This window comes from Nyctibius grandis, chromosome 18 (genome assembly GCF_013368605.1).
Source record: "Nyctibius grandis isolate bNycGra1 chromosome 18, bNycGra1.pri, whole genome shotgun sequence".
NCBI lineage: Eukaryota > Metazoa > Chordata > Aves > Nyctibiiformes > Nyctibiidae > Nyctibius > Nyctibius grandis.
This window is the reverse complement of record NC_090675.1, coordinates 654,342-680,196: the sequence shown is the minus strand read 5'-3', so window position 1 is coordinate 680,196 and position 25,855 is coordinate 654,342. Positions and strand designations below refer to the sequence as shown.

General features: G+C 71.6%; 3 protein-coding genes across 7 annotated transcripts; 1 reads left to right on the top strand and 2 right to left on the bottom strand.

Moving 5' to 3' along the window:
• Positions 1-223: 223 nt before the first annotated feature.
• GIT1 (GIT ArfGAP 1) lies at positions 224-9,225 on the bottom strand. Of its 2 annotated transcripts, XM_068415437.1 has the most exons (22): positions 9,121-9,225; positions 5,621-5,754; positions 5,424-5,536; positions 5,236-5,341; positions 5,076-5,162; positions 4,830-4,960; positions 4,652-4,746; positions 4,529-4,571; positions 4,304-4,330; positions 4,004-4,052; positions 3,849-3,921; positions 3,130-3,227; positions 2,945-3,056; positions 2,736-2,863; positions 2,512-2,664; positions 2,203-2,430; positions 2,035-2,088; positions 1,669-1,755; positions 1,497-1,570; positions 1,229-1,411; positions 1,023-1,086; positions 224-909 (listed from the first exon to the last, which is right to left on the bottom strand). In XM_068415437.1, the coding sequence occupies exons 1-22, from the start codon at positions 9,170-9,172 to the stop codon at positions 697-699; spliced, it is 2,304 nt and encodes a 767-aa protein (XP_068271538.1). In that variant the 5' UTR covers positions 9,173-9,225; the 3' UTR covers positions 224-696. The 2 variants fall into 2 exon arrangements, with proteins under 2 accessions (XP_068271538.1, XP_068271539.1); XM_068415438.1 differs by lacking the exon at positions 4,304-4,330.
• Positions 9,226-11,507: 2,282 nt separating this feature from the next.
• ANKRD13B (ankyrin repeat domain 13B) lies at positions 11,508-18,277 on the top strand. Of its 2 annotated transcripts, XM_068415855.1 has the most exons (15): positions 11,508-11,638; positions 14,903-15,038; positions 15,270-15,394; positions 15,479-15,524; positions 15,763-15,906; positions 16,039-16,228; positions 16,320-16,386; positions 16,475-16,556; positions 16,628-16,692; positions 16,776-16,906; positions 17,019-17,176; positions 17,260-17,412; positions 17,503-17,663; positions 17,838-17,914; positions 18,003-18,277. In XM_068415855.1, the coding sequence occupies exons 1-15, from the start codon at positions 11,528-11,530 to the stop codon at positions 18,211-18,213; spliced, it is 1,857 nt and encodes a 618-aa protein (XP_068271956.1). In that variant the 5' UTR covers positions 11,508-11,527; the 3' UTR covers positions 18,214-18,277. The 2 variants fall into 2 exon arrangements, with proteins under 2 accessions (XP_068271956.1, XP_068271955.1); XM_068415854.1 differs by having other exon boundaries at positions 17,260-17,663.
• Positions 18,278-19,657: 1,380 nt separating this feature from the next.
• CORO6 (coronin 6) lies at positions 19,658-25,591 on the bottom strand. 3 transcript variants are annotated; one of them, XM_068415858.1, is made up of 11 exons: positions 25,495-25,591; positions 23,373-23,572; positions 22,615-22,737; positions 22,068-22,197; positions 21,804-21,985; positions 21,184-21,303; positions 20,653-20,757; positions 20,419-20,564; positions 20,278-20,335; positions 19,950-20,180; positions 19,658-19,848 (listed from the first exon to the last, which is right to left on the bottom strand). In XM_068415858.1, the coding sequence occupies exons 2-11, from the start codon at positions 23,568-23,570 to the stop codon at positions 19,726-19,728; spliced, it is 1,416 nt and encodes a 471-aa protein (XP_068271959.1). In that variant the 5' UTR covers positions 23,571-23,572; positions 25,495-25,591; the 3' UTR covers positions 19,658-19,725. The 3 variants fall into 3 exon arrangements, with proteins under 3 accessions (XP_068271959.1, XP_068271957.1, XP_068271958.1); XM_068415856.1 differs by lacking the exon at positions 25,495-25,591 and adding an exon at positions 24,370-25,291; XM_068415857.1 differs by lacking the exons at positions 21,184-21,303; positions 25,495-25,591 and adding an exon at positions 24,370-25,293.
• Positions 25,592-25,855: the final 264 nt, after the last annotated feature.

Here is a 25,855-nt window from a genome sequence, read left to right as displayed (position 1 = left end):
TGGGGAAGCCCTGCCCCGGGGCTGGGCGAGCAGTGGGGCCGTGCTGGGGACAGCGAGGCTGTGCTGGGGACGGCGGGAGCGGCCGCCAGCCGGGGCCAAGGGGACTGGGTGAAACGGGAGGGACACGTGGCTGAGCCCTGCCTGGCACCAGGCAGGGGGTGAATCTCCTGCAGCCACGCGCCGGGGGCCAGGACCCCATGAGGGCAGGAGCCGGGGGCCCGTGCAATGCTCACACCTTTATTGATACAAATGTACAAGGACACATCTTACAGTAGGGAGCGCGGCCCCGGGGGGGGGGCAGGACGCCCGGGGAGGGGGGGACCCGCGGGCGCCCCGGTCCAGTGTAATGCTGCGGGCAGCCCCGGGGCTACCGGCCACCCGGCGAGGGGCTTTGGGGAGCAGGGGGGGTGTAGACGGCTGCCGCGGCGGGCAGCTACACAGGCTATGTACAGGATAAGTTAGGCGTGGGACGGGCAGGGGTCTGTACAGGGGGACACAGGCACCTACCCCGCAGGCTGAGCACAGGCTGAGCACCAGCTCCTCGGTGGCATGGCGGGGGGCTCACCCCACGCCCCGGCCCCCCACGGGCTAAGGCCACTTGCAGCCGCGCTCGCCCCAGGTGCCAGCTGCTGCCGGAGGGGAGGGAGAGATGGAGAGTGTGGGGGGCCAGGGGGTGCAGGGGCCGCGGGCCGGTGCTCACTGCTTCTTCTCGCGGGTGGTGATGGTGACCAGCTGCTTGGCGGCCTTGGCGATGTCGTAGGCACACTGGATGACCTGCTGGGTCAGGAGCTGGTAGTCCACGGCAGCGCCCGGCTCGGGCGGCACGGTCTTACGGCACTCGCTCTGCAGCCGGTAGGCGCTGGCGTTGAGCAGCCGCAGGGAGCTCCGCACCGTCTCCAGCGCCGGCTTCTGCAGCGGGGCAGAGCCAGGAACCGGGTCAGGGTGGGGACACAGTGCCTGGAGGGGACCTCCCCACCCTGGGGACCCGCCACCCCTCCCCAGAGACCCGCCACGCCTCCTACCTTGGGGAAGAGCGATGCCATCTCTGTCACAGCCGAGTGGATCTTCTCCGAGCAGGGCACGAAGCTGGGGGCAGCAGAGGGGGTGAGCACTGGGACGGGGGGACACCAGCTCCCGAGCAGGGGGTGGCAGGGATGGCCCCATGTGAACACAGTCCCTGGGTGCAGGGGGGTCCTGAGGGACCCCCGTGGCCGTGCCCCTGCCCTACCTGTCGTGCTTGGACTCCTGCGCCGCCCGCAGCAGCTCCTGGATGTTCTTGGTGACCTGCTCGGTTTTGAGGATGACGTCCTCCGTGCTGGGCAGCCCGGGGTCCAGCTCCCCGTCCAGCGGGTCCAGCTCATGGGGGAAGTCCTCGTCCTTGCTCACCTCCATGAACCGCTTCCCCTCCGTGCTGCAGGGACCGACCAGCCCCCCCGGGGTCAGTGCCAGCCCTGCGTCTCCGTGTCCCCACCGCAGTCCCCATCCCCAGCGCTCACCTGATCAGGACCTCACCCGCCTGCGTGTTGTCGTAGTCGCTGTCGGTGCCGCTGCCGTGCCGGTCCAGCTTGCTCTGGAAGGGAGAAGAGCAGCGTCAAGCCCTGCCCACCCCCACGCAGGGCTGGGGTCCCCCCGTCCCCGGGAGCTGCCCCCCCCACCCCAGTACGTCACCATGTGCCGGGCACCGTCAGGCGGGCAGGAGAGCAGCGGGGAGGACGGGGGAAAGGGCACCGAGGAGGCAGACGGACCTTTCCGGATCTGGAGGGGGAAGAGAGGGGAAGTTGGTGCTGAACGGGGTGCAGAAGGGTCTGGAGCCGACCCCGGTGACGTTCAGGGGAGGACAAGCACAGGGGACACCGCCACCCTGCATGCACGAACGTCCCGTGGCCGCCGTCCCCCAAGGAGGTCCCCGGCCTGATCCGGGGGGTGCAGGGCTAGCAGGGACAGGACATCCCAGGACAGCACTGAGGTCACGTCCCGGGAGGGTGACGGCCACCATGTCCCATGCAGGAGCCGCCCCCGCCGCGGCCCCCTTACCCGGTACACGCTGGCTGGGATGTGCATGGAGTACAGAGCCTCGTCCTCCACCTCCTGGCAACACACAAAAGGTTACGGCCCCGTGGGGACGGGATCCAGCACCCTGCGGGGCTGGAGGGGGTCACTGCACCCCAAAATCCACCCGCCCGCCCACCCCGGCACACTCACGCCGGCGCCGAAGGGCTGCAGCCGCGTCACCAGCTCCTCCACCGGCTGCCCAAAGGGTTTCAGCGCCGAGCCCGGCTCGTACATGGAGAAGGCCTGGCGGTCCCGGCGGTGCGGGGGGGCCGTGCCCGGGGGGTGCCCGTGCTCCGGCCGCTCGCTGGGTGCCGGGGTTGGGTGCGTGGGGCCCGTCTGCTGCCGGATCTGCGTGTTCTCTGCCTGCAGCTTGTGGATCTGCAGCGGCGGGGTGGGGGGGAGGCATCAGCGGGGAGGGGGGCACGCCAAGTCGGGGGATCCCGCCGGCCCCGCACCCACCTCGCGCTGCAGCCGGCGCAGCTCGTCGCTCAGGCTGTTGTTCACCTTCATCAGCTGCTGCACCTTGGCCTCGGAGGCGGCCAGAGCCTTCTTCACCTCCAGGTACTCCTGCAGCGTGATGGGGCCGTCCGAGAGGTCGGAGGAGTCCATGCTCTGCGGGGAGAGGGGCTCAGTGCCGGGGTCCCGGGGCCGAGGGGAGCCTGGGGCGGGGGCGCGGGGCTCACCCTGGCGCGGTTGTTGCGGGAGGCGTTGCGCAGCAGCTCCTGGTCCGTGTCCTCGTCGGAGGCGACGCTGTCGTAATCGTGCTGGTCGTCCAAGTCGCTCTGGCTCCGCAGCGAGTAGTCGAGGGCGTCTGGGGGAGGACAGGAGGGTGCTGAGCACGGAGCGGGGAGAGGGGTGCTCAGCCCCCCCCTCGCTGCCCCCCGTTCCTCACCTGTGGGGCTCAGCAGACTCTTCCCTTGCTGCCGGCGCTTGGCTTCCCCGAGGATGTCGATAAGCAAGGTGGCAAACTCCCTGGCATTGAACCTGGCCAGCTTCTGCCGGCCCTGGGAGGGGGGAAAGGGGGTGAGCAGGGGTCGGGGGGCAAGGGGGGGTGGCGGGGGTGGGCGGGGGGCTCACCTGGTTGCGTGTGGCCGAGTACTCGGGGTTGACAGGGAGGAAGGGGACAGCGCTGCGCTCCGTCACCAGCGTGCTGTGGTTCTGTGTCGTCAGCCAGACTGTGGGCAGACCCCGGCGTCAGACCCCCGGGGGGCTGCGGGGGCTGGACCCCCCCCCCGCTCCGAGCGAGCGGGCGGCAGGGCCTGGGGCCGGCGGCAGAGCCGGCAGGACGCAGGCGCGGGCGCAGGGCCAGCGAGCCGGGGCTGGGAGTGGAGCCCGGCCGGGCTGCCAGGAATCGCCTCCCCCAGCCACCCCGCGGGGCTGGGTCCCCCCCCGCACCCTCCAGCAGGGACCCCCAGCTCCTCGCCCTTTGGGGTGCCAGCCCTGTGCCCCCCCCAGCCAGGGGGAGAGGGGCTGCTGTGCCCATCTGTGCCTGTCCCGCCATGGAAATGGGGTGGCCCCCGCCCCACCACCCCCCAGCACAGGGGCACCCCTCTGGGCTGAGCCCCTGTCCCCGGGGGTCCCGGCACCCACCTCCGGCAGCCCCCCAGCCCCGGCAGCGGCCCCTCGCACCGAGCAAACCTCCCCGGCCGGAGGAACGAGGAAGGAGGGGCCTGCGGTCCCAGATGGATCCGGATCAGGGGGAGCGCGGGGCTCGGCTGCTCCTCCCCGCGCCGTGACGCCCGCCACAGCCCCGGCCCCACCCCAGCCCGGGGGGCTGCACCCCGCGCCCCCCTCACCCGCGTCGTTCTCCCGACGGTCCACCTCGTCGTACACGTCCATGGCCAGCTCCTCGAAGAGGCGGTTGCTGAGCTGCAGCGGGACAGGGGACGGCGTCAGGCGGGATCGGGGGGGTGGACGGGACCCCCCCAGCCCTGCCCCGGCCCCCACTCACCGCCTGCAGCTTCTTCTTGGCTGCCTTGGCCAGCTCGGAGAGGTCCAGGCTGGGGGGGAAGCGGAGGGGGGAGACACAAAGTGGGGGTTACTCCTGGCCCATCCCCACCGAAACGGTCCCCAGCTGCACCCCACCATGACAGGGACCCCCCCCCGGGCACGGGGGGCTTTGTTGAGCAGGGCTGGCAGGCAGGCACAGGGGGATGAGGTGGTGGGGGGTGAGCGGGATCCCCCTCCCTGGGCTGGGCCCGCACCGGCGGCACGGGGGGGCCCCTGGGGCCGAGAGCGGAGCGGACAATACCTCTGTGCCATGCACTTTGGGCGCACCCTGCGCTCCGGAGAAGGCAGCGGAGGGAAGAACAGGATAAAGGCGGACGTTAAACGCGTGGGCACGCGGACCCCACCCCCCCCACCCTCCCCGGGGATGCTCCAGCGCTGGTCACAGGGAGGTGACCGGGGTCCCCCCCTTGGCCCAGCGGGGCCGCCGGGGGGGCGTGGGACGGGGCCGCGGGCGCCGGGCACTCACCTGTCGGCCATCTGCGGGATGATGTAGTGCCCGTTCTTGTGGTCTGCGCAAAGAGAGGGGTGGTGAGCGGGGCCCCGCGCCCCCCCCGGGGTCAGCCCCCACCCCCGGGACCCCCGCGCTCACCCGGCTTCCTGCCGCAGAGGTAGAAGGCCAGTCGGTCGGTCAGCTCGTACTGGCACTCCACCAGCCGCTCCGCCAGCTCGTGCTGGGCCGCCTGCCTGTGGGGGGACAGGCAGGGGTGATGCCCACCCTAGGTGGGGGGGTGCAGGCAGAGGGGACCCCCTCCCTTCCCCACCCTCACCTGGCATAGTCGATGGGGGTCCGGCCGTTCACGTCGGGCGCCCCGGGGTCGGCGCCGTAGACCACCAGCAGCTCTGCCTGCAGGATCTGCCCGGCCTTGGCGGCCACGTGCAGCGGCGTGGTGCCCTTCTCCTGCGGGCACGGGCAGTCTCATCCCACAGCTCGCCCGCGGGACGGGGCTCCGGGACCACCCCCCGCCCCAAACCCAGCGCCGTCCACCCCCACCGCTGCTCCCACCAGCGCTCACCGGGTGGAAGAAGTTGGCCTGGGCGCCCAGCGAGAGCAGGCGCAGGCAGGTCTCCAGGTTGCCCGTCCGCACGCTCGAGTGCAATTGCTGCGGAGGAGAGAGACGGGTAAGGGGGGGGATCCCTCCCGGGGGTCCCCACGCCCCCCGGCCCGCGCCCCACCTTGCTGAGGTCCTTGGCAGTGACGCCGTCGTCGTCCCGGCAGGGCAGCTTGTGGACGAAGGCCAGCATCTGGTACTTGGCGCGGATGAACTCCGACTTGGTGGGGCTGGGGGCAGCGGCAGGGTGAGGGGTGAGGGGGGGGCGCCTGGCTGGCGCAGACCCCTCCCCGCGGCGCGGGGGGCACTTACTGCACTTTATCCTGGGGGTTTGCCTTCCGCCGCCCGCTCTGCACCTGGGCCGGGTCCAGCAGCGAGTGCTCCCAGATGGAGTTGGCCCCGTTGCTCGCCAAGGTGTGCACCATCTGCGGGGGAGAGGCAGCGCCCGGTGGGTGCTGGGGGGGTCCCTGTGCGTGTCCCCGCCGTGTCCCCGCGGGGTCAGCACCCACCTGGAGCAGGGTGGCGGGCCAGGGGCTGTGGCGCAGGTGCTTGACGATGGAGATGTGGCGGCCCAGGCTGCGGTGCACGCTGCAGCACTCGTCGCAGATGAGCACCCCACGGTTGATGGAGGCCCAGCCGGGGTCTGCGGGGTGGCACACGGGGTGTCACCACGTGACCCCGCCACCGAGGTCGCCTCCCCATCCACCCCGCTGCTGCCGAGGGGGGGATGCGTTGCCACAGCAACCGTTGCCCAGGCAACGGCGAGGGGCTCAGCCCATCGCTGGGAAACCCGTGGGTTTCCCGTAGCAACCAGGCACCAGCCCAAAGCGGGGGGCAGGATCTGGCCCCCCCCACCGGGTAGGGGGGACGATGCCAGCCTCATGGCAGCGCACCCTGCGCAGGGGCACCCTGGCTCGCTGCAGCACCCGGTGAGGCCGTGCACCCCAAAGCCCTTGGCTGGGCATTTAGGGGGGTCCTGGATGGTGGCAACGTGTCCCCTGACGAGCGGGCACCCCCCGCCCGTGGGCTCCCACAGACGGTGCTCACTGGCTCTGCAGCCCCAGCACCCCACCCCGGGGCACCCCGGCTCTCAGGGCAGGTGTCGTGGCCCCCCCACGCTGCCATACACCCCCCCAGCCCCGGCTGCTGGCCCGGGCCTGGCCGGACTGGAGCCCTTTGTGTCCCCGCCGGGAACAAAGGGCCATTTGAGCAGCCACGCTGGCCCCGCGCTGGCACCAGCCCCGGCACCGGCGGGGGCCCCGCTCCTGGCTGGGTGGCAGCTCCCCAGGCCTGCACCCCAAAAACGGGTCCTGGGGCTGGTTCGGGATGGGGTCCAGCCCCACGGGGTGGCTGTGGGGTTGCAGCTGCCCCCAGCAGCACTGATGGCAGGATTTGGGGACCCGCCGCTGGATCAGAGCCCCCTCCCACGACCCTCGGCCGGGCATGGGGTGACGATGCCGAACCGTCCCTGGGTGGCCCCTCTGCCAGGGGCCACAGGGAAGCCCTGCCACCCTCTGCCCAGCCCCACCACCCCTTGTTTCTGTAGGGCCTACACAAACACCGCGCTGCCCCACGGGAGGGGGAACCCCAAGCCTGGGGGTGCAGAGCCAAGCGGGGTGGTTGCACTGGTCAGCCGCGATGGCCCCAAGGGGACGATGGTGGCCCCACGACCCCACAGAGGAAGGGAGGCAGGCGGCCGGGCCTCCCCCGCTTCCTTCCTCCCCGCGGGGTCCCGGACCCCTCCCCAAGCCCCCGACAGAGCCCTGGGGACGCCGTGGTGGGGGGCACCCAGCCCTGCAGTGCTGCAGAGCCCCGGGGCCGAGGCGGGGTGGCTGTGGGGAGCGGCGGCCCCCCCAGCCTGGCAGCCCTGCGCACACAGATGGCAGCGCCTTGGCAGCCAGCACGGTGGCATCTGTGCCTTCGCGCCCGCGGCCCACGGGGCGCTGCCGGGAACAGGACGCTCTGTGTGGGGGGAGCTGGCCGGTGAGGCCGCCCGTGGCCCCAGAACCGGGTGGATCCGGGGTACCCCCGGGGTGCCCCCCCCCCCGTCCCGCTGCAGGAGGCAGCCGGGATGTGGTGGGCATTGCAGCGGCTCGGGGAGCGCTGGCACGGGGACACCCCAAACCCTGGGGGGATCCTGGAGCCCAAGGGAGCTCCTGGCACCTCCATCCCTGCACCGGGATGTGGGCTGACGCGGGGACCCCTCAGCACTCAGCCCCACACTGGGGCCAGCCAGCATCCCTGCACGGGCCCAGCGGAGCGGGATTCGGCCAGGGGAGCCCGGGCAGAGGGACCAGGGCACCCCACAGGCACCCCACCACGCAGGGCCGGGCAGCACATCCCCGGCAGCGGGTGCTCCCGGCATCGTAGGAAGCGGCCTCTGGACTTTATAACTCATTTCCTCACATGGCTGCCGGGTGATAAGAGATTGGAAGAAACTGGTTTCCATTTCCCCCCGCCCCAGCCGGGAGCCTCAGCACCACCCGGGCACCCCCGCGACCTCCGCTCGCCCGCCAGCACAGGGGACGCGCCCCGAGGCAGGGCAGCCCCGCGCCCACGCGTGCCGCCGCCTTCCCTGGCAGGATCCGGCCATTGGCACGTGGCCGGAATAATTTCGGCGCAGCCTTGGCCCGCGGGCAGCTTTCCGGGGCCGGCTCGGAGCGAACCTCGACTCTCGGCCTCGTTCATTCATCGCCATGGGGCCATCTGCACTGGCCGTGGGCAGGGTTTGGGGGTCCAGCCCCACCACGACGCCCGTGGGCTCGTGCCTGGCGCAGGGGCTGCGGGCACCGGCACCGCCGGGGATGCGAATCGTCTTGCCCAGGCTCAGGCTCCGGCTTGCAGCGCGGCTCAGCCTGCCTGCACCGCCTAGCCCGGATCCGGCCGGCGTGGGTGCTGGCTGCGGGGTGCTGGGGGCGCAGGAGGGTGTCCCCCCAAATCCCACCATTTGCAGGGTCCTCGGTGCTGCTGGCACCGACCGGCACGTCCCCAGCCTGCGCCAGCAGCCCCCACATCGAGGGGTGGGAAGGCTGTGGGCGGTGCACGAGGGTGCTGAGTGCAGTGGGGGTACACTGGGTGCACTGGGGTAGCACTGAGGAGGCCACAGAGGGGTTACTGGGGTCACGTTTGGGGTGTACTGGGAGATTCCTGGGGGGGAAAGGGGGTGCACCAAGGTGGCCCAGGGACCTCAGCAGGGCATTGCACTGGAGGCACGTCAGAGGGTTCCTGGGGGGCAGAGGAGGGGACTCAGAGGCCCCTCGAGTGTGCACTGCAAGGTGCAGAGGGGACTCACCGGGGGGGGTCCTGGGGGCACCCAGGGGGGTGTAAAGGGGCCTCGATGTGGGGTGCAGAAGGAGATGCAAAAGGGTGCCCTGGGAGCATACCGGGGGATGCACCTTAGGGTGCAGGGGGGGCTCACGGGGGTGCTGTGGGTGTACCGGGGGGCACCCTGGGGTGCAGGGGGGGCTCACGGGGGTGCTGTGGGTGTACCGGGGGGCACCCTGGGGTGCAGGGGGGGCTCACGGGGGTGCTGTGGGTGTACCGGGGGGCACCCTGGGGTGCAGGGGGGGCTCATGGCGGTGCTGTGGGTGTACCGGGGGGCACCCTCAGGTGCAGGGGGGGCTCACGGCGGTGCTGTGGATGCACCGGGGGGCACCCTGGGGTGCAGGGGGGGCTCATGGCGGTGCTGTGGGTGTACCGGGGGGCACCCTCAGGTGCAGGGGGGGCTCACGGCGGTGCTGTGGATGCACCGGGGGGCACCCTGGGGTGCAGGGGGGGCTCACGGCGGTGCTGTGGGTGCACCGGGGGGCACACCGGGGGCTCACGGGGGCGTCCCAGGGCCGTCCCGGGGAGCGCAAGGCAGGCTCCCGGCCAGGCTCCGGGGGACTCCGGGGGGGGCAGCCCGAGGTGCGAAGGGCCCCGCCGGGGGGGGCGGGAGGCTGGCGCGGGGCTGGGGCGCACCGGGGCCGTTCCGGGGGGGCCGGGGCCGGGGCGGAGGGGCGGCCCTTACCTGGGGCGCTGCAGTCGGCGCACACCTCCGCCCGCGGCGCCTTCCGGGACATCCTCAGCGGCGAGGCGGGCCCGGGCCCGGGCCTCTGCGCCAGCGTGCGGGGCGGCGGCGGCGCCCCCGGGCCCGCCGGGGGGGGGGGGGCGAGGGGCCGGGCGGCGGGGCGGGGCGGCGGCGGGGGCCCGGGGCCGCGGCGCGCCGGGGGCTGCCGGCTGCTCCCAGCGCCCGGCGGCTCCGCAGGAAGCGGCGCAGGCCCGGCCCCGGCGGAGGAGGGGCCGCACCGCCCCCGCCCCGCCACCGGCAGCGCCGCCGCGACCGCCCCGCACCCACCCCGCACCCGCACCGGCACCGCACCGGCACCGCACCCGCCCAGCACCCGCACCGCACCCACCCCGCACCCGCACCGGCACCGCACCCGCCCCGCACCGGCACCGACACCCGCACCGGCACCGCACCCGCCCAGCACCCGCCCCGCACCGGCACCGGCACCGACACCGACACCCGCACCCGCCCCGGCACCCGCCCCGCACCCGCCCCGCACCCGCCCCGCACCCGCCCCGCACCGGCACCGGCACCCGCACCCTCACCGGCACCGGCACCCGCACCCTCACCGGCACCGACACCCGCACTCGCCCCGCACCGGCACCGGCAGAGCCGCCGCGACCGCCCTGCATCCGCACCCACCCTGCACCCGCACCGGCACCCCCCGGCACCGCCCGGCACCCGCACCGCCCCGCTCAGCACCAACACCTGCATCCGCCCCCAGCACAGCCTGCTCCCGGTCCCGGTCCCGGTCCCGGTCCTGGTCCCAGCCCCGGACAGCCCCTGGTCCCGGTCTGGGTATCCTAGCCGAGGTCCCAGGCATCCTCCCCGTCCCCGGTTCTGGTTCCAGCCCTGAGCACCCCGCGCCTGCTCCTGGGCATCCCCCTGGCCCTGCTCCCACTCCCAGGCATCTGCTGGTCCAGACCCCACTCCCAGTTCTCACTGCCCTCCTGGTCCCAGTCTCAGTCCCGAGCACTGTCCTGGTCCTGGTCCCAGCCCTGGTCCTGTTCATCCCACACTCTGGGTCCTGGGCACTCCTGTGGTCCTGGTCCCAGCACACCCTAGTCCCAGCCCTGGGCACTTCCCACTTGTCCCAGTCCTGCTCTGGGCACCCCAGCACCGGCTCTGGGCACCCTTCCTGAATCCAGCTCCACCCTGAGCACCCCCAGTCCTGTTCCCAGTGCCAGCTCTGGCACCATGCCCCCCACTCCTGTGCACCCCACTCCTGTGCACCCCCACTCCCCACCCTGGCCCCATCCCAGGTGCACCACCGGGTGCAGTGCAGGCAGCCGGGGCCAGGCTGGGGGGTCCCGGGACACTGGGGTTCCCTGCCTGCCCCAGCAGTGCAGGCGGGACGCTGCACTGGAGATGTGTAGGGTGGGCCACAGCACCCCCGGGGGCTTCAGCAGGGGATTTTGGAGGGGGGGGAACTGGGGACTATTTGGGGTCTGTTCCTCGCTCTGGGATCCTATGAGCACTTGCAGCAGGGGGGGACACCCTGGTATCACCATGGGGGCCCTACAGGCGGCTGTGGGGGGGGGTCAGACCCCTGCGGTGCAGCCACCCCAGGCAGGAGCCACCAGAGCAGGGCTGGATCCTGCCCCCCCCCCCCACGGGCCAGGCTGTACGGGCTGCACCGCGCGTGACCTCATCGCTGGTGGCGTATGACGTCATGGGGCAGCGGGGCTGACGGGGAGCTGGGGGATGCTGTGCAGGGACCGGGGCGGGGGGATGCGACCACTGCTGCCTTTGTCATGGCTGAAGGGAGAATAACAACGAGGGGCTTCACCCCTGGGTGGCGCGGGGGGCAGCGGGGCGGGGGGCCGGGAGCGTGGCGCCGGTGGGAGGCCGAGGCGGCCGGCCCAGGCCCGGCCTCGCATTGTTCTCGGGCAGCAGCCGGAAAACACGACGCCCGCCCCGGAGAAACGCAGGCGGAAAAGGAAACGGGGCCGGGGGCCCGCGCCCGCTGCGGCCCGGGGTGGGGGGGCTTGGGGCCCCCCGCGTGGCCCCCGCACAGCCCCTGCCCGCTGCCTTCGCCCCTGCCCCACCATATGCCCGAGGGTCAGCGGGGAGGGGGGAAATCAGCCTGGGGAGGGGAGGGGGGATTTGAGGGTGGGCCTGAGTGACAGCGGAGTGACCCTTTGCAGCCGCCCCCGCGGGGTCCGAGGCCGCGGTGATGGGCTGAGCGGTGCGGGGAGGGCGAGGAGGAGGAAGGGGGCGATGCCGGGCACGGTGACTACAAGTCCCATGAGGCCGGGCGGTGCGGGGGGGTGCGGGGGAAGCACCGGGCGGGAGGGGCCGTGCCCGCCCCGCCCCGGCCCCCCCGCCCCGCGCCGCGCCCGCCGCGCCGCTCCAGCATGCCCGGAGGATGCTGGCGTCTTGCTCGGGCAGGAAGGGGCCGGAGGGCACGTACCCGCTGCACTACCTCGTCTGGCACAACCGCGCCCGCGACCTGGACCGGGAGCTCAGCACCAAGCAGGTGGGGTGGTGCGGGGTGGGAGGGGGACACCCCCGGCACGGCCCGGTTCGGCTCGGGCTGATGCAATGCTGCCGGGCTGCAGCCGCGCTCCTGCGAGGCTGGGATGAGGATGAGGATGAAGATGAGGATGATGATGGGGCTGGGGTCCCTCCCGGGGCTGGCAGGGCTCTGGGGGTGTCCCTGCACCCCGGGACTGTGCCGGCTGCCCCCGGGGCTGGCACGGAGCGGTGGGTACCACCCGCGGGTCCCCTGCATCCCCCGGCGCCCGCAGCCCCGAGCATCCCTCCCCGCGTGTCCCCGGCTCCCCGCTAGGCCTCCGCGGGCCCCCCGGCACCCCGACCCGCCCCCCGCTGCTCGGGGTGCTGCCAGCCCCTCTGGGGGTGCAGCCCCCCCCGCTCCCCACCCTTAGGCTGAGCCCCTCTCGGGGGGGACACCGGGCCCTGATGCCGCCGGGGTGCCGCTCCCCAGCCCCGGGCGGGTTCTCCGCAGGGTGAGGGGACCCACCGTGTCCCCTAGCCTGGGGACCCCCCCACCCCAGGCAGCCGGTGGCGGAGCGGGGCCGCGGGCGCGTCCCCCGGCGGGTTCCCAGCCTCCCTCTCCCCCAGGGCGTTGCGATTTAGGTAATTAAAACCCCAGCCCAAAGATGCAGGAAAGCCCAGGCGCTGGCTGGAGGCTGTGCCAAGCATCCCCGCTCCCCCGGTGCTGAGGGCCGCGCCGGATGGACCCCGGCGATGCGCGAACCGGGGGGGGCCCCCGTGCCGCGATGCTCCTGCCGGGATGCAGGCGACGGCTGCCACCACACCCGCCTCCATTGTGGGGGCCAGCCGGGGGCTGCCCACCGCCACACCGGCCCCCACCCCAGCGCCCGCGGGGTTATTTTCGTGGTAATTTGGGGGCATTTTTCCCCAGAGCCCGGTGCGGCAGCGAGCAAAGCTGGGTGCAGGCGGCGGCTCGGCGGGCGCGGGGGGCTGCGGGGGCTGTGAGGGCGGCTCCGGCCCCGCTCGCCTGCAGAGAGGGTTTGTAACCCACCCCCCCAGGCCTGGCCAGTGCAGGGGCTCTGCCATGGCCCCCACCGGGCCCCCACCGCCATTTGCAGGGCGAGAGCAAGGCCAGCCATGTGTGCACCCGTGGGTGCTGCAGGCCAGGCCCCAGGGCAGGTGGGGGCTTGGGGGAAGGAGGTGGGGGCCCAGGCTGAGCCCCCCACCCTCATCCAGGGCATCCAGGGACACGGCTCAGCCCTTCTCCCTGCCGGAGCATCCCCCGGGTAAGCGGGTCGGGGCTGGTGCTGCGCGTGGTGCTGGGGGCTGGCTGTCCCCCTGCCCTGGGGGCTCTGCCCTCCTGCCACCCCGGGGACCCACGCAGTGCTCCCCGACATGTGCAAGTGTTTGGGGTTGGGGGGTGCTGGGGCAGCTGGCAGCGTCGCTCCTCTCTGTGTCCCCGTAAGGGCCCTGTGTGGGTCGCCCTGGATTTGTCACCGTGAGCTCTCGGCCACTCTTGCTTCCACCTGCGGAGCGAGGGCCAGCGGGTCCCCGTGGCAGGGACAGTGTGAGGACATGGCAGGCAGTGACACGGAGCCCGTTGTACCAGGACACCCCACACTGTAGCATGCCCCATCACGCGTGGCAAAGACCTGGGGCTGCACAGGTACAGCAGTGCCTGGCACCACCTCCCTGCTCTGGCCCGTGTTCCCTGCTGCCACCCGGGAGCAGGCACTGGGGTCTGTGCCCACGCTGAGGTCCCCCACCCCAGGGACAACCCGGGCAGAGGGGCTGCGCTGTGCCACGTGCCTGGCTGGCATGGGAGGAGGAGTGGCTGAGCTGCGGTCCTGCGCTGCACCGCTGCCAACCCAAAGCCGTCCCCTTCCCTGTCCCCATCCCTGGTGGGTGTCGCAGCCCCAGGACGGGCAGCACTTGGAGGTCTGTGCCACCGCCCCCGAGCCAGAGCTGTGCCATTGCCCAAGACTGAGCTCTCACCAGCGAAAACTGGGTCACACCTTGTCCCCCGGGGTTGGCTCCAATGCCGTGTCCCCGGAGCGGGGACCCTCATCCTGCCTGGCACTGGGGCAGGGCTGCGGCTGAGGAGCCATGCTGAGCCTGCAGCACCCGTCCCCCGGCTGGGGGGCAATTGCTTTAATTAGAGTCATTTCATTAGCGCAATTAAGCAGCAGCAGTCGCCTGGAGAGCGCTGGAGCAGCACGCTGGCTCCCGGGGAACCGGGGGGCTGTTTTGCTCTGGCGGTGTGGGCAGCCTGGGGGGATCCCTGCCCAGCGAGGCCCTGGGGATGAGGGGCATGGAGCTGCCCAGAGCCCAGGCAGGGATGGGGACACCCCTGGGGCAGAGGGACAGCAGGACATGCCCAAGAGCAAGACAGGGACTTGCGGGGCGAGAGCCTGGCACTGGAGAGCCCACACCCCACTCCTGCCCAGCCACAAATGCCTCTGGGGTGCCCGGTCCCAGCCAGCACCTTTGGGTGCTGCACCCCAGGTTTGTGGTCCCGCGAGTGGCCTCCCCAGAACCCGCGCCCATCGCACCCAAGGTGCGCTCCTGCACGGTGGGCGGTGCCCACGGGTGCTCGGGGCACCCACCACCGCTGCCGGCGGGCGAGGGATTCCTCGGAGGTGGCTGGGTGCCAGGCTCCGGGCTTGGCACAAACAATCGCGGCTCCCCAGGGCCCGGGGATCCTCCGAGCAGCCGCTCCGCTCACGCAGCCGCCAGCCCCCGGCTCAGGCAGGGAAACACGTGTGCCCGCCGCAGCCCACGGCGCCCGCCACGCTCCCGGCCCTGGCAGAGTGGGGGCTGCCGGCAGCTGCTGCCTGGCAACTGGGCAGCAGCCCCCCCCTCCCCCTCCAAACCCCAGCTGTGGGGGGCTTTTCCTGAGCTTGCAGCTGCATCAGGCCAGGCAGAGCGCCATGCACCGCGCCGGGGGCATCCGTGCCCCCTGCTGCGCGCCGTGCCCCTGCTCTGTGCCCGCATGGTGGGTGCAGCCCAGCCTGACCGTGCTGGGCGCTGGCAGCCACCGCTGCACTCTCCCCCCCCCCCCCCCCCCCACCATGGGGCTGGTGGTGGCTGTGGGGGGCAGGGAGAGCCTTTTGGGGTGCAGTGCATGCGCATCTCTTGGGGGGCTCAGGGATGGGGATGCTCTCCGAGATACCAGCAAATGTCAACTTTCCCTGGCTGCTCCAGCCGGGAGCGCTGGCAGGAGGGCATTGTGGGGGGTGAGATCTGGCCACTTCAGTGCCCTCTGAGCCCTGCTCCCTCCCGGCAGGCTGACATCGAGCAGCTGGACCCCCGAGGACGCACCCCGCTGCACCTGGCCACCACGCTGGGCCACCTCGAGTGCGCCAGGGTGCTGCTGAAGCATGGCGCCGACGTGGGCAAGGAGAACCGCAGCGGCTGGACAGGTGAGCGGGGGGTTTGCTGCATGGCCCTCCAGCAAGCTGCACGGGCACGGGCATGGGCATGGGCACGGGCATGGGCACGCTCAACCTGGTGCTGCAGCTCCCCAAGGGACAGCTCATGCCATAGTACATGCATGTGGCTCCTGTGCAGTGGCTGGCTCTGCCGTGCTGTGCCGTGCCGTGCCATGCTGTGCTGTGCCACCCCCCTGGGCACTGCCCCTCTCTGCCCTGCAGTCTTGCAGGAGGCTGTGAGCACCCGTGACCTGGAGCTGGTGCAGCTGGTCCTGCGCTACCGCGACTACCAGAGGGCCATCAAGCGCCTGGCCGGGATCCCCATCCTGCTGGAGAAGCTGCGCAAGGTACCTCCCTCTGGTGGGGCCGCCGGGGTGGCGGGGGGGGACGCTGGCCACGGGCTCCTCCTGACCCCGCTGTGCTCTCCACAGGCCCAGGACTTCTATGTGGAGATGAAGTGGGAGTTCACCAGCTGGGGTGAGCCTGGGGCAGAGCGTAGCAGGAGTTTCCCAGCAGAGCCTCCCCCCAGCTCTGCTGATGCCCCCAGCACCACCCATCCCCATCCCCAGGACGGGGGACACCTGTCCCCTTCCCCTCCTACACCCCAAGCTTGCAGACACCCATCCCGCCGAGGCACAGGGTCCTCGGGCACATCCCCCACCCGGGGGTGCAGGGTGGCCCCGTCCCAGGCTGGGCTATCGCCGTCTCTCCCCAGTGCCGCTGGTGTCCAAGATCTGCCCCAGTGACACCTACAAGGTGTGGAAGAGCGGCCAGAACCTGCGGGTGGACACCACGCTGCTGGGCTTCGACCACATGACCTGGCAGCGGGGCAACCGCAGCTTCGTCTTTCGGGGACAAGGTGAGCTGGCACCGGGGTGTCCCCCCTCACTGGGGAGCACCGGCAGAGCCCCTTGGCACTGCAGCAGGGCTGGGTGACATGGTGGGGACCGTGGTTGTCCTCGTGTGCCCTGACCCCCCCACCTTCCCCTAGACACCAGCGCGGTGGTGATGGAGATCGACCACGACCGGCGAGTGGTCTACTCGGAGACGCTGGCCCTGGCCGGCCACGACCGGGAGGTGCTGCTGGCTGCTGTGCAGCCCACCGAGGAGCAGGTGATGGGGCGGCTGACGGCCCCCGTCGTCACCACCCAGCTCGACACCAAGAACATCGCCTTCGAGAGGTGGGCTGGGGGCTGCACCGAGCCTCCCCCCGCACCCTGGGCTGACCGAGCGAGACCACCCATTGCTCACGGTGCCCTGTGTCACCCCCAGGAACAAGTCCGGGATCCTGGGCTGGAGAAGCGAGAAGACGGAAATGGTGAATGGGTACGAGGCCAAGGTGAGGGGCAGGGGCGTGGAGCTGCCTGAGGGGGTTATGGCCTGTTTGGGGGGAGTATCTACCTCTGGTGTCCCCCCTCCTCGGCCAGGTCTACGGCGCGTCCAACGTGGAGCTGATCACGCGGACGCGGACCGAGCACCTCTCGGATCAGCACAAGGGCAAGAGCAAAGGTGGCGCCGGCGCGGGCCGGGCAGGCGGGGCACTGCGCCCGCGCCGCTCCTCACGCCCTCCCCTCCCGCAGGCAGCAAGACCCCCCTGCAATCCTTCCTGGGCATCGCCGAGCAGCACGTGGGGCCCAACAACGGGGTGAGTGTCCCGGGGGTCCCGGTGGGTGACCCCATGGCCGGACCCCCCCCCCACCTCCGTTACCCCACCAAGGTGTCCCGCAGACGCTGATCACGCAGACGCTGAGCCACGCCAACCCCACCGCCATCACCCCCGAGGAGTACTTCAACCCCAACTTCGAGCTGGGCAACAGGGACATGGGGCGGCCCATGGAGCTCACCACCAAGACACAGAAGTGAGAGGGGAAGGAGCAGCTTGGGGACCCCTCCCCCATCATCTCCCCCAACCACTGCAGAGCCTCGGGGGGGGCAGGCGGGGGTCCCCAGCCCGGTGCCTGTCCCCGGCAGGTTCAAGGCGAAGCTGTGGCTGTGCGAGGACCACCCGCTGTCCCTCTGCGAGCAGGTTGCCCCCATCATCGACCTCATGGCAATAAGCAACGCGCTCTTCGCCAAACTGCGGGACTTCATCACCCTGCGCCTCCCGCCCGGCTTCCCGGTCAAGATCGGTACGGGGAGGGGGGGCTTTGCCACCAGTGCAGCTGGCACAGCTGGCTTCCCTCCCTGCTTTCCCCCCCCCCTTTTCCCACAGAAATCCCCATCTTCCACATCCTCAACGCTCGCATCACCTTCGGGAACCTCAATGGGTGCGACGAGCCCGTCAGCTCCCTGCGGCACAGCCCCAGCAGCGAGGCACCCTCGCCCAGCAGTGACTCCTCCAGCGTCAGCAGCTCCAGCTCCCTGAGTACGCGGGGTGGGGGGGGACACAACTGGGGACAACCCCCCCTCCCCCACAGTGGGGTGCCCAGCCGTGCCCACGCCCGTCTCCCCGCAGCCTCGTGCCGGGTGTGCGAGATGGACCCGGCGCTGTTTGAGGTGCCGCGGGGGTACAGCGTGGTGGGCACCCACCAGGACACCCTGCGGGAGGACGAGGATGACCTGCTCCAGTTCGCCATCCAGCAGAGCCTGCTGGAAGCGGGCAGCGAGTATGACCAGGTGGGCACTGCCACCCACCCCCGCTTGGAGGACCCCCCCGCTGCCCACCCTGTCCTGGTGCCACCCCAGGATGCCCACCTGCATCCCGCAGTGGTGGGGCAGAGCTCACGCAGGGGGCTGGGTTTGGGGGGTTGGCTGGGGTGGGGAGTGCCACACTCGGAGCATCCCTCTTAGGTCACCATTTGGGAAGCGCTGACCAACAGCAAGCCGGGCACCCACCCCATGTCGCACGAGGGCCGCCGAGGAGACAGGTTGGTAAGGTCCAGGCCAGCCCCCCTTGGGGGGAGTGAGGGGGCGGCCCTCCAGGGACCCCCCCGCTGAGACCCTGCCGCCCCCCAGGACTCCCCAGCACACAGCAGCCCCCCGGCCCCCCGTTGGCCCGGCGGCGGGGGGCGGCGGGGGGCCCAGCGCCCTGTTCCCCAGCTACGCGGAGCAGCTGCGGCTGGCCATGGCCCTGTCGGCGCGGGAGCAGGAGGAGGCCGAGCGCCGGACGCGCCAGGAGGAAGAGGAGCTGCAGCGGATCCTGCAGCTCTCGCTGACGGACAAGTGACCCCGCGCCCTCGCTGAGCCCCCCCTACCCCACTGGGGACGGGGATGCGGCCAGTGACGTGACTGGGGGCACAGAGGGGGGGCGGGGTGGGGGGAGCCCAAGCACTGCGGAGGGCAAATGGGGAGGGGGGGGTGCAGGATTTGGCCCTGGTGTGGGGGAGATCGCCCCCATAGCTGGGGGGGTACTGGGGTGCAGGGGGATGGGGAGCACCCCATAGCAGGCCAGGGTGGGGGGTGGGTGACAGGTGGGGTGGCAGGGACCCGGGTGGGCAACCCCATGGACTGCACCCCACCCCTGGGATGGCCCTAGCCCCCCCCCCACAGCCCTATGGGGCGCTGCTCAGCCCCTCACCCCAGGAAGGGGGAGGGGGGCACATCCTGCCCCAGATGGGGGCCTGCCAGTCGCGTGGGGTCCTGGGGTGCCCCCAGAGCTGGGGAGCCCTGCCCAGGCCCCTTGGCCCCCCTGCCCAGGCGCTACCAAGTGCACTTACCCGGGAGCTGCTCTGCCTGCCAACGGCGGGGGGGGGCTCAGCCCCATCGCACCCCACAGCCAGCGCGGGGCTGCACGGCCGCCCCCGGCACGGGGGGGTCTGCTGGGGCAGCTGAGGGGGCGCCTGCCAAAGGCTGCCCCGTATCACACACCCCAACCCCCCCTTACTCCCTGCTCGCATCCCCCGCCCTGCTCGGATGCCCCCCCTTGGCAGCGCTGCACCCCCCGTCCCGGGCACTGACCCCAAGAGAAACCTTACGTCAAATGGTGCTAATCCCGGCCCCCGCCCCGGGCTGCTCCCCCTTTGCACACAGGGGGTTGGGGGCCGCGGGGGCCGGGCTCGCTCCCCTCGGACTTTTCATAGCCGGCGGCCCACCCAGCCCCATCCCTCCATGCACCCCATAAGCGACGTCTGGGCCAGGGCCGGGGGAGCCTGAGCAGCTCCGAGCGCGGCCAACACCAATAAATGCTCTTTAATGTTGGTGTGTCTCTGCCTGCGCCGGGGCCGTGCGGGCAGCAGGGTGCAGGCAGGGCCCCCCCCCACCATGGCAGTCCCATGTCCCCGGTACCCGCCCCGCAGCCCTGGCAGCCGAGCCCTTTATTAAAGGGGGACGCAGGAGTGAAGAGCCGGTGGGGAGCACCCGGCGAGGGGGGCACTGGGGAGGGGATGTAGCACCGTACTCAAGCGCATCCTGGGTGGGGGGTGGGGGGGGGTCGGGCCTGGCAGCCCCCTGTCCTTGCAGGGCCCCGCGGAGGGATGCTGAGCACCCCCAGCCTGCGGGCACCGAAGCGGGACCCCCCCCCCCCCCGGGTGCTGCAGTGGGGTGTTGATGTACCAGGGCCACCCTGGGAGCAGGAGGCAACTGATGCCAGTGGTGGTGGGGGGGGTCAGGGTCCGACCCCCTCCCTGCAGCCTTGGCTCCCGGGGAAAGAACACGGCTCTGGGCTCCTGCCCTCTGCGGGGACTCGGCTTTAATCCCCGGGGGGGCCGGGGCAGTCCTCCCCCTGCTCGGGGCCGCCGCGCTAGTCCGTGCCGTTGGTGAACTGGCAGAGTTTGTTCTCCAGGTCGGAGATGCGCTTCTCCTGCGCTTGGACCATCTCTTTGAGGGCACGGATCTCCTGCAGCACCTCCTCCAAGGCTGGCCGCTGCGGGGGGGGGACACGCAGCGTCAGCGAGGAGCCCCCTGAGCCCCACCCCAGGCAGGGGGACAGCCCCGCCGCGACGCCCCTGTCCCCTGGACACTCACGGAGAAGTCGGGCTCGCAGGCGGAGTGGCCACGGCGAAGGCCGGGGGGGGGTTTGTTGTCCAGGATGTTCTTCTTGACCACCTTGAGCTCCCGGTTCTTGACGGGGACGTAGCCGTCCCGCAGCGAGATGAGGATGGGCTCCGCGTCCTTCCCCGACAGCCACTCGTCTGCCTCCAGCGCCGGCTCGGGGCCCGGCGTGTCGGGGTACAGGTCGTCCTGGAAGAGGTCTGACTGCGGGGGGGGGGGGGGGCAAGGGAGACCGTGATGAGACGGGCTGTCCCCCCGCCACCCCAGACCCCTCCATCCCCCCAGGACCCCCCAGGCTCACCTTGCGTGGCACCGTCATGACGATGGGCTCGCACTTGCGCTCGTGCAGCTTGAAGAACCTGCGTGGGACAGAGACACTCAGGGTCCGGCTGCCCCCCCCCGACCCCTCCGGCTCCCCCCAGACCCCCCCCTCAGCTCTCACCGGGCGATCTCGCACTTGCTGACGTCCAGCCCGCGCTTGGGCATGAAGCCCATGCCCCGCTGCGGCTCCTTGCTGCTGTAGGTGTTCAGGTAGTGCACGTAGGGCGCCTCGTCCGTGATCTCGAAGTACCGGATGCTGCTGTCACCCTGCGGGTGTGGGGACGGGTGTCAGCGGGCCCCGGCATCGCCAGGGACGGGGTGACCTCGGGGGGGGTGCACCCAGGGCGGGGGTTACCTTCCCGCAGAGGTAGACGATGCTGGAGTCGGGGTCGTAGAAGGGCAGGAGGACCCCGTTGCTCGTGTCCATCTCCTGCAGGGCGATGGGCTCCTCAAAGCTCTTCTGCAGGGCCGGAGCGATGGGGCGGGGGGGTGAGCGATGGCCCCAAAACCCCCACCCTGGTTAGTCACACGCTTTAGCCACGGCACACTGCGGGGACGGGGCTCGTCCCCCTGCGGGGTACACAACCCCCCCGGGCAGGCAGCTTGGCATGCCCCTCCCCAGCACCCCCTGCTCTGCTCCTGCTCACCCGCATGATGGGTGCACCCCAGCCTGGCTTGCCCCCTCCCCCCTCAACCAGCGCTCCCAGTCCCCCCTCTCAGCCCCCTCCCCACGCCCAGCACAGCACGGCACACTTGGGAACTTGGCATCTTTTGGGGTGGGGGGATGCAGCAGGCACCCCATCCCGGGGCGGGGGGGGTGGCAGAGGGTCGGGGATGGGGCGAGGGGGCCAAGTTCCCGGGGCAGCACTCCATGCGGCCTCGTTACCGGGTCCCACAAGCCCAGCTCCCGCTGGCTCATTCTGGTAAAGCCCGTGGTAAAGATGTGTCCTTCCCGCGTGAAGATGGCCCGCACGGGCCTCAGCCCTTCGTGGGGGGCAAACCTCTCCTGGGGAGACGGGGAGAGAGTCAGCACGGGGCATGGGAAGGGGCACAAATGGGGGGGGGGTCCGGATCTGTCCCCCAAAACCGCTGCTGAGTCCTGCTCCTGGGGAGGGCACGAGGCTCCTGGGGCGCACGTGCTGCCGGAGAGCATCCCTGGCACCCGGCATGACCCCGGCACCCGGCACGTCCCGGCTCGGCCGGGCTCCGCGGGGCCCCCGGGGCGGCGCTGGCCTGGTGGGAGCCGCCGTCTCGTACCAGGTCCCAGAGGCCGAGCTGCCGCTCGCTCATCTTGCTGAAGCCCGTGGTGAAGATCTTGCCATCGGCCATGAAGATGGCGCGGATGGGGCGGGCGCCGTCGTGCGGTTTGGCTTTCTCCTGCGCCGGCCGTTAGCGGGTTAAAACCAAAGACAGAGACGTGCGGGTGCGGGCAGTTAGTAGGGTCAGGCGGGCACAGGGGGGGGACCCCACGGCGGGGAGGCGGGGGGACACGGCGGGGGCACTCACCGCCACGACCTGCTGCTTGCGGGGGTCGATGACGCGGACCTTCTTGTCCTTGCAGGTGGTGACGAGGAGGCTGCCGTTGCGGTTCCAGCCCACGTTGTAGATGAGGTCGGTGTGCATGTCCTCCAGTGCCAGCAGCATCTCCCCCGTGCCCACGTTCCAGAGGATCACCAGGTTGTCACAGCCTGTGGGGGACCCACGGGGCGGACATCGTCACCCCAAGGATCCCCCCCTGACCCCGGGGAGGGTGTCCAGGGACCCCCTTACCTGCGCTGAGCAGGACGTTGCGGGCCGTGGGGTGCCACGAGATGATGCCCACCCGCTTGGAGTGTCCCTCCAGCGTCACCACCGGCTCCGTGATGTTGCGCACGGGGACGTAGTCGGGGATCTGCCACACCTGGGGGGGGACATGGAGAGCGGGGCGTGGGGTGACGGGGATCACTGAGTGCTAAGTGGCTCAGGGCCCCGGAGCCAATTAACCTCATCGTTAACCCAGGCTCAGGCTGCGGGAAGGGTGGTGAGGGGATGGCAGCAGCGCCTGCATCCCAGGGTGCTGGTGGGCACGGGGAGGGGGGCACGGCCGTGGTGCAGCCCCCAGCCCCCCCGGCTATTCCTGGGTGCTGAGTCGCCGGGGAGGGTATATTTAGCGCAAAGTGCTGCATCATGGAGCGAGCAGCCGCCGCCAGCGCGAACGCATGGCATCGGGGCTAAAAATAGGGCAGTGACACTTCGCAGGCGGCGAAGGAGGGGGGATGCTCCGCGCCGCTCCCCCAGCGCCCGCCGCCCCCCTCCCGCCTGCCGCCCGGCCCCTCACCATGATGGTGGTGTCCTCGGAGGCGCTGGCGATGACGTTGTCGTTGTGGGGACACCAGTCGATGTCCAGCACAGGCGCCGTGTGCCCCGTCACCAGCGGGTGGTTCTTGTCCACCCGCCCCGTCTGCAACGTCGAGGTGCCAGGATGAGTCCCCAGCGGCCGGGGGGGACCCCGTTGGGAGCCCCCCAAGCCCCAGCCTGGCCACCACGTGGGGCTGTGGCACAAGCAGGGACACGCAGGGGGCCCCGGTGTTGGCCAGAGCTTTGCACTGGCCTCGAAGGGGGAAACTGAGGCACGCAGTGGGAACGGGGCTGACTTAGCACGAGGGCCTATAGGGACACGGAGGGGAACGGTGTGCCCCAGGTGAGGTTGTTTTGTCTCCCCTCTGATGGCAAGAAGGGGCTGGGGACCCCCCGCCAACCCCTCTCCCAGGGTGGGCAGGGCAGACCCCACCCCACTGGGATGCTCCATGGGCATTGCGTGTCCCCAGGGAATTTGGGCTGGGGAGAAAGCAGCCGGGGGCTCCCCACATCACCTCAGTCACCCCCAGGACATCACCCTTCGCAGGTGCCCACGGCCACCCCAGGCTGCCTCTGCCCCGAGCCCCACGTGAGGACAGGGGTGTTGGGGCAAAGCGATGCTTCCCATGAGCTGGGGGGGCTCTGAGGCCACAGCAGCCCCCCAAAAGCAGAGCCCATCAGCATGTCCCCCCCCAATACATCCTGGGGGAACCGGCCCCTGGCAGCCTCCCCACTCACCTTGGTGAGGGGCAGGACGATGAAGGCCCCCCCGCCGCCAGCCTCCACAATGATGGCCAAGAACTTGGGGTTGACGGCGCAGAAGGAGCTGTCCCATGTCACCTTGGAGACGCGGATGTCCTCGTACATCTGGTCGGCCTTCACCGGCTGCCCAAAGACGTGCCGGAACTTGCTCTGGCGCACGACGCGGCGGCTCATGGCTGGGGGGTGCAGGGTCAGACCATGACCCCCCGCCCCAGCATGGCACAGAGGGGTTTCGGCCCCCTTGGGTCTCACACTCTGAGAGATCCCCCCTACCCTGGGCGCGGGGGAAGCCTAGGGACACGGAGGTGGCGGGGGATGAGGGTGCAGGATGGTGCCCGATGTGGCCCAACCCCATGGCAGGACAGGGGCAGCCCTGGTGCAGGGGGGCTGTCGGTGCTGCAAGTGCTGTGACTAACATCCTGCGGCCGGAGCCGCTTGACAGCTGGGCAGGGACACAGCCGTGCCATGATGCGCTTCTGTGCCATGTCCCACAGCTGTGCCATGTCCCACAGCTGGCACTGGGGCTGGCACATGAGCAGCTGCAGTAGAGAAACGGGGCTGAGGGGAGTTTGGGGCAGACATGGAGATGCCATGCTCCAGGTCACAGCTTGTCCCCTTGTGTCCATCCTGCATCGGTGGCCCGAGGTTGCCTGGCTCAACCCCGCACCCAGGAGGGAGGCTGTGCCTCCAGCGTTGCCCACCCCATGCCTTCCCCCACAGTCCCCTGCCCCAGGGCTTCATGCGTGCCACCCACTCTGCGCCCCAACCCACTCGCCTGGCGCTGACCCTGGGCGAGGGCCGAATGTGGGACAGCCATGCAGCCCTGCGGGCACACCTTCATCGCCCCAGCTCCATCCTGAGCCCACGCTGCTCCTGGGACCTGCCTGGGGGCACTGAGCCCCTGGGGACCCCGACACCCCTGGAGCTGAGGCTCTGCAGCACCCATGAGCCACTGACCGCCCCGGGGACTCACCTGTGCCCTTTTGGGGCCTTGGCCATGGCCAGGGGCTGTAACCAGCCTCCAAACCACAGCCCGGAGGGCCGGGCACCACGGCCCCAGCCTGCAGGGCCAGTGCGGGCAGCGGTAGGAGCAGATCTGCTCCTCCGTGTCCCGGCCAGTGGCTTTTGGCCAGCGCACGTGCAGAGCCGAGCCAAGCCAAGGCACATCTGCCCAGTCCCTGGGCATCCCCAGGGGTCCCCATGGCCCCTCAGCATCACCCCTGGCCTGGCAGAGCGGGTGTGGGTCAGAGCCGGGCGCTGAGGGGGCCAGAGCCGTGCTACTGAGGGGGGCTGGATGCTGGCACCACTGGCGTCACCCCCACGGCCTCGGGCATGGTCCCCAGCCCTGGGGAGGAGAGCGGGCTCCGCGGGGATGCCCTCGGGGTATTTGGCAGCACCTCATCCATTGCCAGTGGGAGCAGAGCTTGGGGTGTAGGCACGCAGGGGAGGGGTGACGGCCTGGCCGGCTGGGCAGGGTGCAGGCAGGGTATGGGGTGCAGGTGAGGTGCACGTGTGGTGCAGGGAGAGTTGAACAGGGTGCAGGCAGCGTGTAGGGTGCAGGCTGGGGAGGGAAGGGCGCAGGGGGGGTGCAAGCTGAGTTGAGCAGGGTGCAGGCAGGGCTGAATGGGGTGCAGGCAGAGTTCAGGTGGGGTGTTATCAGGGTGCAGGCAGGGCTGAATGGGGTGCAGGCGGGGTACAGACAGGGTGCAGGCAGGGTGCTAGTGGTTTGCAGGCAGGGTGCAGGCAGGGTGCTGGCAGGGTGCTGGCAGGCTGCAGGCGGGGTGCAGGCAGGGTGCTAGTGGCGTGCAGGCGGGGTACGGGCGTGGTACGGGCAGGGCACAGGCAAGGTGCGGGCAAGGTGTGGGCAGCATACGGGCAGGACAGCCCCGCGCCCCGCGCCCCGGCCGTGCCATTACGTTGCCACAATTGAATCCGCAGCGGCTGCTCGGGAACGACCAGAGGTCACTGTCCAAATATAGCCATCTCCTGCCGGGCGGCGGGGGCCGGGGGCCGGGGGCCCGGGGGGCCGCAGCCCAGCGCCCCGCCGCCCCCCCGGTGCCCGCCGCCGGCCCCGGCCCGCCCGCGGCCCCGCTCCCACCTGCGCTCCGCGGCTCCTGCGCGCCCGGCGCTGCGCTGCGCCCCGCTCGGCTCCGCCCGGCTCGGCTCGGCCCGGCCCCCGCCGCGCTCCCCGCGGCCCGGCCCGGCTCGGCTCGGCCCGGCGCGGCCCCGCTCCGCTCCGCCCGGCGCGGCTGGGCTCGGCCCCGCGCAGTGCCGCTGCCGCAGCGAACAGCTGAGCCGCGCCGGGCGCCGGGGCCGGCACAGCCCCCCCGCGGCGGGCACCGGGAGGGGGGGCCCGGCCCGGCCCCGCCTGCCCCGCGCCCGGCCCGGCCCCCCCGCCCCGGCCAGCCCGGGCACAGCCCCCCCGCCCGCCCCAGAAGGGGGGGCCGGGGTCACTCCTC

Excerpts from the sequence above, each read along its gene's own strand:
- GIT1 (XM_068415437.1), bottom strand. The coding sequence starts at position 9,172 with ATGTCCCGGAAGGCGCCGCGGGCGGAGGTGTGCGCCGACTGCAGCGCC. Across the intron at positions 2,431-2,511 it reads TGCGCCGGCTGCAGCGCGAG|ATCCACAAGCTGCAGGCAGA; the intron begins GTGGGTGCGGGG and ends CCGCCGCTGCAG. Across the intron at positions 1,087-1,228 it reads CAGGAGTCCAAGCACGACAG|CTTCGTGCCCTGCTCGGAGA; the intron begins GTAGGGCAGGGG and ends TGCTGCCCCCAG.
- ANKRD13B (XM_068415854.1), top strand. The coding sequence starts at position 11,528 with ATGCTGGCGTCTTGCTCGGGCAGGAAGGGGCCGGAGGGCACGTACCCG. Across the intron at positions 15,039-15,269 it reads GAACCGCAGCGGCTGGACAG|TCTTGCAGGAGGCTGTGAGC; the intron begins GTGAGCGGGGGG and ends TCTGCCCTGCAG. Across the intron at positions 17,915-18,002 it reads GAGGGCCGCCGAGGAGACAG|GACTCCCCAGCACACAGCAG; the intron begins GTTGGTAAGGTC and ends GCCGCCCCCCAG.
- CORO6 (XM_068415856.1), bottom strand. The coding sequence starts at position 24,598 with ATGGGGACCCCTGGGGATGCCCAGGGACTGGGCAGATGTGCCTTGGCT. Across the intron at positions 21,986-22,067 it reads CAACGTCCTGCTCAGCGCAG|GCTGTGACAACCTGGTGATC; the intron begins GTAAGGGGGTCC and ends GGTCCCCCACAG. Across the intron at positions 20,565-20,652 it reads TCGTCTACCTCTGCGGGAAG|GGTGACAGCAGCATCCGGTA; the intron begins GTAACCCCCGCC and ends CCACACCCGCAG.